This window comes from Opisthorchis viverrini, assembly GCF_000715545.1.
Source record: "Opisthorchis viverrini unplaced genomic scaffold opera_v5_9, whole genome shotgun sequence".
Taxonomy (NCBI): domain Eukaryota; kingdom Metazoa; phylum Platyhelminthes; class Trematoda; order Opisthorchiida; family Opisthorchiidae; genus Opisthorchis; species Opisthorchis viverrini.
Window position 1 is genome coordinate 2,844,331 of NW_008751665.1, and position 10,578 is coordinate 2,854,908.

General features: G+C 43.5%; 2 protein-coding genes across 2 annotated transcripts in view; both read right to left on the reverse strand.

Annotated features, from left to right (window-relative positions):
• Nucleotides 1-3,247: 3,247 nt before the first annotated feature.
• Nucleotides 3,248-5,822, reverse strand: T265_00911 (hypothetical protein; the record flags this gene model as incomplete). Its single annotated transcript, XM_009164806.1, has 3 exons — nt 3,248-3,343; nt 4,671-4,818; nt 5,671-5,822. 3 exons carry the CDS (start codon nt 5,820-5,822, stop codon nt 3,248-3,250), a joined length of 396 nt encoding a protein of 131 aa, XP_009163070.1.
• A 1,444-nt stretch (nt 5,823-7,266) lies between these two features.
• T265_00912 (hypothetical protein) overlaps nt 7,267-10,578 on the reverse strand; it is a gene marked incomplete at both ends in the record, with an annotated part of 35,460 nt that continues 32,148 nt past the window's right edge. The window contains 2 exons of the mRNA XM_009164807.1: nt 7,267-7,387; nt 8,054-8,241. Of these exons, the coding sequence (XP_009163071.1) occupies nt 7,267-7,387; nt 8,054-8,241 (309 nt within the window). The remainder of the gene's footprint in view (nt 7,388-8,053; nt 8,242-10,578) is intronic.

Below are 10,578 nucleotides of genomic sequence, written 5' to 3' on the forward strand. Positions count from 1 at the left end.
CGGAATTCATAAAAAGCGGCGCCTGGGAACATGCGCACCTCCGGTATTCAATGCTTGCCGAATTCCAAACTTTCTGTCCTTGACCATTTACTAGATATGTCACGCCATCACATCATCTTTTCAATGCTCACACACGCTCTTCTAAGACCATAGGTGCAGTAATCCGGATCGATGAAACGCGCAGAATGAATGCGCACAGGTCATACGAGTAGGCGGTTTTCTATTCAGCGAGAATACTTTCCTAGATAGAAGTAAGTAATGGTTGGATGGTGTTGTTGGATGGTACCTCCAAGAGCTCCAATCCTGAGGTCCTTGAGGGAATGAACAGATCACTGACAAAAACTTTGGATAACAAGAACATTCTGACACCTTCATAGGAATTCATAGTAGTCTAGATCGTGTATCGTCACTTGAACACAAGGTGGGTGGAAAAGCTCGGATTATACTTGTGTAACGAGTCTCAAGAAAAGCGAAACCGGTGTAACGGTAGATACTACTGATGAAGCATGCGAGTAATATGTTTTCTCGCGTCCATTAAAAGTGAGATTTACTACAGAATTTGTGGAATTGCTTTGTAGCATTTGTTTAAGTCAATGAGTATCCAGCAAAGTTCAGGAAGACCTTTTCGAGAAGAAAACGGAATACTCAATTTTATAAACAAGATGCATATGAGAGTTTCGCTTCCCTGTCCAATACTCTGTAACGATTTGGTTGGTGTTTCCCAGCGAACAACCCCGTAGCATAGGCCTTTTTCACGAGTAGAACGGTCCAGTCTGGGTCCGACTTTAAGAATACATGTCATTCAGAGCGAGAAGGTCAATGCAGGTTATCAGTGGAGGGATTACTTGGTGTTCGTGGTTATGTATACCATATAATCCATCTTCAGGCTCACAATCGGGCGAATTCCTCTGGTGCTGTCCTATCGATCGGCAATGCATAAATGAGCCAGTAACTTCCAGGTATCAATGAGTTTGATAGCATTCCTTTGCACATTGTAGTGAGTTGAGCTGCAGCATAACTCTAAATATCATGAGTGGTCGTCATCACAGTCAGGATGAAGCATCTAGGAGAGAGACTGGTTAACCAACCTAAAGCGGAATACTGGACATGTGTGCTCGCAGTGGGTTTCCTAATCTCCCTTGAGTTCCCGGGATGTAAATAGTGGAAACCTTTTGAACTAACCAAAAACTGTATCAATACATTTGAACTGTTCTTCATTCTCGTGAGACTACCACATTGGTTTCTGAGAGGAATTAGCCGATGTGGACCGGATTACCCGTGAGTGGATGCATGCGGCCGGAATAACATAACTGCTCGATCGCAGCACTAATTCCGCTCAATGAGAGATTTCTAAATGAGCCATTTTGTTCTACTCTCACGAACTTGACGATTGCATTGAACTGAACCATAGAGGTTCAGTTCCACTGATGAACTCGTAATGAGAAAAGGATGTTCTTGCCTCTCATGGGTAAAATGAATATTGCTCCGTTCAGTCTAAAAGACCCTTTTAAAGCCGCTACAGATAACCAGTGTTTGTAAAATTGCTTTGTAGAATTTGTTTACATTTAAGTAGTATTCAACGAACATTCAGTAAAGTTCAGGAGGACGCGTTCGAGAAGAAGACCGATACTAAATTTTTATAAACAAGGTGCGTATGAGCGTTTTGCTTCCCCGTCAAATAGTCTGTAACTGTTCATTTGGTGTTTTATAGTAAACAACTCAACAGTAAAGGCCTTCTTTCTTTCACCGGTAGTGGGCTGTCGAAAAGTTCTCATCAAACTTAGGAGTACTCCGCTATGTCAAGAAATACATCAGCAATACATCATTATGTCGATTTACTTGCCTTTGTGAGCACATTCAGTTGAGGAATATCATGAAAGATTTGTTGAGTAGATCTTTATTGGGCACATTGTTAACAAGGGGTAGATGTCCAACATATTAATTATCATGCAGATGCTAAGAACGCTTAACTTCCATACAACCTCGAAGTGGTCTTGGTTACGGTCAATGGGGGATTTGATTAAACTACTTATTTGCTCATTAGTAGTCACATTTAAACACGATTCTTCGGTTCACTTTTCCCTATCACCCACATACTCTCGCCCGTGTTGTCCCACAACGGGGACCATCAAACTTCAACACGAAAACCTGACAAAACACATAAACAACTGAATCAAGTGACTCTATTTACTCGATCTTAGGACAGTCGTCAACTCGATCGACCTGTGCTCTAGGGGTCTTGTAGTTACCTAATTCAAGCAGCTCTTATTGACAGGTGATACCAACTTTACCTAATCCAGGGGAAGCTGATCTCTCTTTCGGCGTTCTAATCTTGGCAAGGAAACACCGGAACTAGTGCGATTGAGGCAACAGGTTTGTTTAATCATTTACGGTTTACTTCAATTAATGAGGTAGTGGGTTAAGATGTCTTGTCTTGTGCGCCCCCGTTTTTCAATGCACCACTTTCTTCTTCCATCTACTCGCGATTCACCTTATCCCTCTTTGACATTTCAAATAGCCGTGAGTTTGTCTAACTAGTGACAGTCACTGAAGCACTGATCTGGTTGCTCTGCACTTTTCATCACAGTGTTTTGCCAAAGGATTGGGGATTCGGCCGATAGTTTCCATCGCACGAATCTTCCGGGGTACGTGAGAATTGTCTTGTTATTGGTGGTCAGCCATACAGAAGTGATCTTGTGCAGCCTCTTACAGCGATTTCGAAAATAGAGAAGTCGTCAATTCCTAGAGTAACTGCGCCGTAGTTAATAAGAATATGTGGAATACTCAAGCATAGGGGACTGAAAAGCCTCCTGTAGGTAGCCCACTTTATCGTGGCATGAAAATAAAATTCTAGTCCGTAACCTTGTGAACAAACCAGGCAGCTCACTATTGATAGCTTCCGCTGGTACTTTTACGAAGCTGATACTTTATTTGCTGGGACGAATACACGGAAGATCGTTCTTCTACGAAAGATACGCACAGTAAGGGGGTGGTTGATCCTTTTCCGGGATTTCATTGTATATCACTCCAAGATAAGGGTATGGGTATGTCACTGAGGTCCCTGACCATATTTGGCAAGTGAATATTTGTCATATTCACACTTCATCAGTTCTTTCTTTCTAGATTACTCTTTGATTAGGTTAAAGTTATCGTACTGATTTTTCATACTTTACGTTCGACGATTTTCCAAGTGAATCACCACCAACCCGATATGAAGATGAAGAAAAATGGATCAAAGTGATTACCTTTATTTATCAGGCAGAAAACATTTCAGCTTGTTTAGTGTAGTAACCGGAATGGGATGCTGTGAAACTTGCGTGGGCATCACGTGAATTGCGGATCCCTGAAAAGTTAGGGAAAAAACTGTTGGCAAAAATTGGAAAAGTAGTTACCAAAGGAGTTTTCTATTGCGCTTTTTTTAAAAAATGAGTTGTAAGAAAATATGGCAGGGTTACCAATTGGAACGAGAGAGAATTCCGTAATTTGTCCATGCAAATCAGACACAGACTAGCGGCTGTGTCAAACGAGGAAGAGTTCTTTCACATTGTTAGAAGGGACCCCATGTAAAATTTGACGTGCACTATTTCCCCAGCTTGCGCCCAAACGCGTTGTTCATGTCGGATACGCATTGAGTTGGTTCACTCCTCAATCGGTCAATGAATACATAAGTTTGCTCGTGATTGGACAGGTTATTACACCAGATGCCCCTACTGCCTTTACGTGATTGGTTGGTTTTCCTATTGATTGACGTCGTGCTTTTGACCCTTATATGGTCATTTTTTCGACACAGAACTTTCTCGAATGGTTTGTTTTGGGTTTGTCCTAGGACGCTAGTCAGTGGTGGGAGCGTCATAACACAGATAGGCTCGCAAAATAACTCCGTCGGATCTAGGACGGGCACTTGGAAACTTGTTCTATCTCTACAATTCTCTGATTGTATAAAGATGGCAGCAGCTCTCGGGTTTCAAACCAGAAATGTACACTACAGGAAGGGCTAGAAAGGAGGATTGCCCATAACCGTCAGTGATCGGAGGTATCTGAAGCTGACCACTGCGGTCTAGACAAGTTAGTCAACTACTTTGTCCGTGCCCTGATCGACTTTGTTAGCACATCCGAAACTAAGGTTGATCTACCAAAGCCCCAAGGGATTAATTCTCCTCTCCGGTGTGATTGAAGTCCGATCCATTCTCAGGTACCACACCTCACCTATTCTTACACAAAGTTTTGAATGTAATCAAACGATCACAACCGGGTTGAGTTGTGTAGACTCAGTTAAAATCTTTCTTCTCCGGGTTTGAGAGTGCACGTGTCTAAAAGCATTGCGTGCGCGTAGCAAAGGAGCAGGCATGATTTCAATTCACACTTGCCCTATTTTGAGTGGGTGAACTTGGAACAGTCTGATCATAATAGCGTACGGGTGAACTAGTGACCTAAGCCTGCTTATCGTCAACTTTATTTGCCTTCTCTGTCTGTTTCTCCTTTGTAACCTTTTAATTTTTTCATGTTTCTCTCTCTATTTTGACAGTTCGCTCCTTTTGAGATTTTCAGCTTTAGTTTTCTATGACTTCAAACGTCTTATTCTTCAAACATCATCCGGCCACTTGAGCGCAAAGAAGTATATCTGTCAAATCAATCATTCCTGCACTTTTCTGGCGGTATGTATGACTTACGGGGATTCGAGTACCCGCGGAATTGTTACAGTGCATTTCTAGAACCGCGCTGGAATAGAAGTGCGCCAGTTCCTCTGCATGGTCTGCTTGCATCCAGTCCACCGCATTGAATTTGCTCTCCACACTTCCCGAATACTTGACTGAATTGCTACAAAAGGGTGTGCAATGAACGAAGGATGAACGACGCTTAGAGTCTCCACAACTGCCGATAACCGGCTTTTAGATACCCGGATTTCTACAAGCCCGATTCCAAAATATTGTATGTGGAACGAAAAAGCGTTGTTTCATCCAAATACCAATTGTTTTTAGCAGAAGTTTCCTAAGTACTAGATTGGTCATCCTTCTGGCATCAACATCCGTCTGGTGTGTGGGTTTGGTGATCTTATAAAATTAGACATGAGCTGCTTTGTTCCGCTTACTGGTCGACACCAGGTTCCTAGTACTACCGGATGCCTAAACTCCGATAGACTGTTGTTGCAATCTGGTAGAACGGAGGAGCGCCAGCTGCAGTCCGGTGTTAACGCAAACTCATGACCGATAAACAAATTTTATTAATGTGTGGTCGTTGGCTTGTTCGCTGAGTTGGACAATTCGATTGCAAACGTTTCATCACCAATCGAGGTGACTTCAACAGTGTGTTATTGTGAAGCGTAGTAGTGCGTAGCGGTGAGTTGGTGGTTGTGGTTACTAATGTGTCTAATTTATTCGCTGTCTTCACCCACAGAATGATTGTTTTTCAGGAAAACTCACATGCTTGCCCGAAATTTATCACTCATTGGAAAGAACACAATGAGCACAAAGTTTAGGAGACCTGGATTTGAAGATAGAGTTTAGTCCTGGGAGGCATTTCACAAAACGTTTTATCTTGATGGAGGGACTCATCAGATGAATGCAGCAGAGTCGATCGGCACCACGAACGCTGTGGCAAGCGATGAAAACCATAATCCTCAAACAATGATGAGTCGGATTCAGCCTACGAGGCCTGACTATCCTGAGTTACTCGAGTGGTGAGAGGGCTTTCAGCGTGTTCAAGTGATTCGCCCGTAAGCTTCTCCATTGAATAGTCTCCGTAGTTGTTGGTAGTGTGGGGAGATTTGGGATTTTTGTGGGATTTTGTCCTGTAAGTGAAGCCAATCTATGCTGAAAAGCCATTAGGCATTGTACAGCTGTTCCACCTTATTGGGAATCATCAGTAGTGCGCATATTGTTCGGGGTACTGGTCGACACCAGGTTCCTAATACTACCGGACTATCCTGAGTTACTTGAGTGGTGAGAAGGCTTTAAGCGTGTTCAAGTGATTTGCCCGTAAGCTCCTCCATTGAATAGTCAGCGTAATTGCTAAAGTTTTACTGGCAGTGGATAGCCCCGCTGTGGACCGAGTGAGTAAATCTGTGCAGGCCAATAAGAACCTGATTTGGATAGCCAATAAAACCCCCTGGCTTGGGTTGCCCTATTGTGCTATTGTGTTCGTTACTACCGCCTCTCCCACAGAACTAGAGTTGCATGTATTATAATAAATTGTTAATGAGCCCTATTGTTTATTGTTCCTACCGTCATCGTCTAAGGCCACAGAAATCCCAGGTGGATTGTCACTGATGCCCTTGGACTGGGCTGTCAGGTTGTCGGTTTTTTCACCAATCTTGACCAAGGAAGTCTTCAAGAAGCTGGTTTCAGATACACTGAGCTGGGAGAAGAGCAGGATCATTTTAATAGTTTTGCGTTGCTCAACCTTCCCAAGAAAATGCTGGACCCAGAATTATACGGATCCAATCCAAGTCTCGGCTCACTGAGCCTGAGTTTGACAGGTAAAAACTACATGACTGTTGTTAGACAATACGCTCCAGTGCTTTACAAAGAGCTGATATCCTACTTCAATCAAATCCGAAAATCAACAAGACTCTCCTTTTGGGAGTCTTTACTGCACGTGTCGGTCAAGACCACTCGCTGTTATCAGACGTTTTCGGACTATATGGTGTCGGCACTGCGAACGCCAAACACTGGTTCTGCACTATCTGCGCACTTGCTATCGTCAATTTGGAATCTTAAGTCAAACGGCGTCAAACACACATATTTGGCAGCCACTCATTGACTCGACTACAGGGTCGTTCGCCAGCGAGACCTTCCAGAATCGTACATCACACAAGTGATGTAAGGAGCCGACTGTGGAATAGATTTCTAGTTCGTCCGAACGAAATCTAAAATACAGCATCAGTGGGGTCACCAAAATTGATGTAAACCGTCGCATAGATTCAGCACCACCTGACCTCCGCACTCAATCCATCTCACAGATGGAAGGGGTGAATTGTTTTGCCTAGACCTATACGCCTGACCTGATTAGGTTTCCAAACGTTGCTGTAAATGAATTTCTTGCTTTTGTGGGCGTCCCGTCATAGTCAGTGTACTTGATACGCAGCGAGAAGCTCCTGCTTTGGTACCTTTGAAGCCTTGCGTTTTTCACTTTCATAGGAGAAAGTTTCACCGGAGAAAACCTTCAAGACGCTTACCCTTATTCGGCAATTTGAACAAAGGGCTGACGAGCTTGACACTAAACACGATGTTCGTTCCCAATTAGAACAGCTTCAACAAGGAAGAGTATTCATCGAACGCCTAACGTTATTTCCACGTTTCTTTTTGTCAGTCGATGTTCTATGGTCAGAATAGGAAAGTCACTTTTTGAAGGAGGATTCAGAGTGCATTTGCAACGGATAGATTTGCATCTGCAGAAAAAAATGTCAACCAGGCCAGTCTGAAAACGCTACGGGGCAAAATGCGGTCGCGTTCCAGTCAACAAATTACTACTCTGCAGCACTGAACTTCACATCGCTAAGCATGAACAGCTCTCATATTCAGACGGGATAATTCAGGTGCGATCAACGCAGCAACACGTTCGCTTACACGTAAGATGTTCAGAGTTCGAATCCACACACCTGCTGACGCCGTTCACTGGAGACTAAACTCGAGTCCGGTGCTTCGCCAGAATTATTGTATAAGAGTAGGAGGGGAGACCGTTGATGGAATATAAATCTTGTTCCAAAGAAGTGACCATCATTCATACTTCAACTAAAGACGAGAATCTTAAACTGTACCCACATTCTATTATTTACCACTTCGTACCCATTCAGGCGACGCCTGCTCCAGTGTGCGCTTCGTGCACCTGACGCGTCTGGTTAGAACTGCACGCTTCTCACACTGTCCATGTAAGTACTAACCCAATGTGAGTCCGGTTGAAGTCACGTTTTTGTTCTCTCTGCTCTGGAGCGTCAGTCTAAAGCTGATACAGGAGCGACGCAACTACGGCAAGCACACTTACGACCACAATACCTATCAACCTCAAGTTGTATCAGTTTGAATCAGTGCTGTACAGTCACTGCCAGTGAACTCACTTCAGCATCTGTTGCAAAAACTCATCCAGTTCCGGCTGACTGACCTCGGATTTGCACAATTCCAAGTCGGTTTTTGGGTAGTAGAAGATATAGTTGAGGCACATTTCATCCTTGTGACTGATACCTCCGAATGTGACCACCGAAAGCCGGGTAGTATCATACGTACATTTTGTGACAAGACTATCACCCTGTACAACAGCGGCAACAAATGTGAAATTATTACACCAATCGAGAAGAAATTTTTTGCAGAATACACCCATCATCGTGTAAGCCAAGATCCCAAATATGCCTCCTGAGATCGAGCCATAAAAGCGGAACTTTTGAGAGGAAAAAATGGTGTAAATGATAACCATGCACTGCCACAAACATATAGTTGTTTTTTTTTCTAAGTGTTTGAGTATCGTACGCGTTCAAATTGTGAAGGTTCACTCAACACCAAGTGGGTTTAACGTCCAAAAAATACTGTTGCACATATCCTGTTTACGATGATAGGGACACATACCGGTTACTTGCGAGTTAATATGACTTCAACTGAATCCCAGATGAAGCCCTCGTTCGTGATATTTCTCTTCAGCTATATGTGTTGCACAATGGCCGTCTCATGTTTCACTTGGTATGATATTCGAGATATCGCAGTGTATTTTCTTGATGGAATACTACTCAAAAGATTGCTCAGAACTTTTTGGTAGCCCGCGTCCAAGTCAAAGTAATTTGTAAATGAGTGTATTCGCCAATATCACACAATTTGGGTTCGGGTACGACATAAAGTTGACGAAAGCTCAGGAACTGTGCCTAGCTGATAAGCCCAAAGTGGAAGGGCAAACCGGGTATGGGCTGTCGAAGTGTCTTCAGAATCCTTGTGAGTAGTTGGTTCCCTCGAGAAAAGGTGTCAGTTCTCTTCCAAAAACAACCAATGAGGAAGTCATGCCATATCCAGCGACTGGATCAAATCCATACACCATATCAGAATTTCTTTATCCGTATTTTTTGTCTGCTTGAAGGAGTGCCTGCACATCTGATATTCCCACACCAAACAAAGTACTGTACCGTTAATGAGGCCGTTTGAAAAAGGTGCCGGAACGACTGTCTCGGGTGGGTGGAGGCAGGAACGCCAACACAACTAAACAACACACCTAAGGTGTGTGTTTCAATAGCCACTTGCATTCTCGGCTGCAAGAATATTGATTTGGTCCATGGTTGTTTGATTTCAGGTGCTTTGCGAGAATACCTAAGTTATCCGGTAACAGTTCCCTTGTGTCTTTCGATATAGCCTTTAGCTTTGTAATAGGAGCAGGTCACGAGCACCACACAGTCACTGATTTCATAACTGACCTTCATATCCTTGAATGCTGCCGTTCGACCAAGTTACTATGGTACCACAACACAAAACATGATGAATTTGTTAGAAGGATCTTGTTGTCCTCTACTACTGGAGCAGGTTTTAGTCCAGTAGTACAAGTATGGTTTACTCATTTTAAATCTGAAAATGTGGGCCTCGGGGACTTTGAACGTTTCGCAAACACTTTGCTTTTTGTGAAGAGCCTCGTGAAGCATCGCAGGCTTCTTTACACGACAAACAAGAGCACGAATAGTTTCATACGTTTCATACTCTCACCCTGAGTATTGGTGAAAGTTGCTCGTTACCCTCAACCCCATATCTTCGGCTAAACGTATCTCCTCAATCTTTCCTAGAAAATTGCATCTGGGTTCTCCCTGGGTGGCCACAAATTATTTTATCACGGAGGAGAAATGTACTAAAGGCAGTGACCGATCCGCAAGGAGCAACAAAAGACCTCCTCATGAATGCATCTTTCCTTAAGCAAGGACACACGAGTAACCCTGCAAATCAGCAATAGATGTACCATTGTATAGTAAGGTCATCTCAAAAGTGATACTGACATGACAAAGTGGTCAAATTGGTCACCCTTTTTAAGCTGACAGTATCACATGAATTGTAAGTTTAGGCCATGTTTGAGCTGATGGATAAGATCAAACACAACAAATGCATGTTGCAAAAAACAGCGGTGCTTCTCGATGATAACATCTGAATGATCTCTGAAAGTCATTCCTTCAGAAAGGTGAGTTCTACATAAGGTACTATAACCCGGCTTCTGACCTAAATTTACCTGAATGGTGGACCATTTACGAAGATATTATGAATTCTGAGATGACAGAGTTGGTTGGTGACCTGAGGATCAGCTAGTCCGGGCTATGTGCAATGGGCTTTTTGCTGAGTTGGCCGCGTCGAGATGACGTTGGAAGTGGATATACATGAAACCCAGTCAGAATAACCTCAAGGGAAAGACGGCGTGATTAAACACCCAATCGGATCATCTTACCGCACACCAAAACTTATTCAAACTCACGGAAGACCGCCTACAACCCAAGTACTATGTTTAAAAAAGTTGTTCAGCTGTAGCACCCTTTCGGTGCCTAACTACGTGCCACCAGAAGGTGGTACGAGGGCTGGGGTACTGCCAGGTTGCCCGAGCCTAGGCAGAGGTCAGGTTCGAACCACGCTCTTC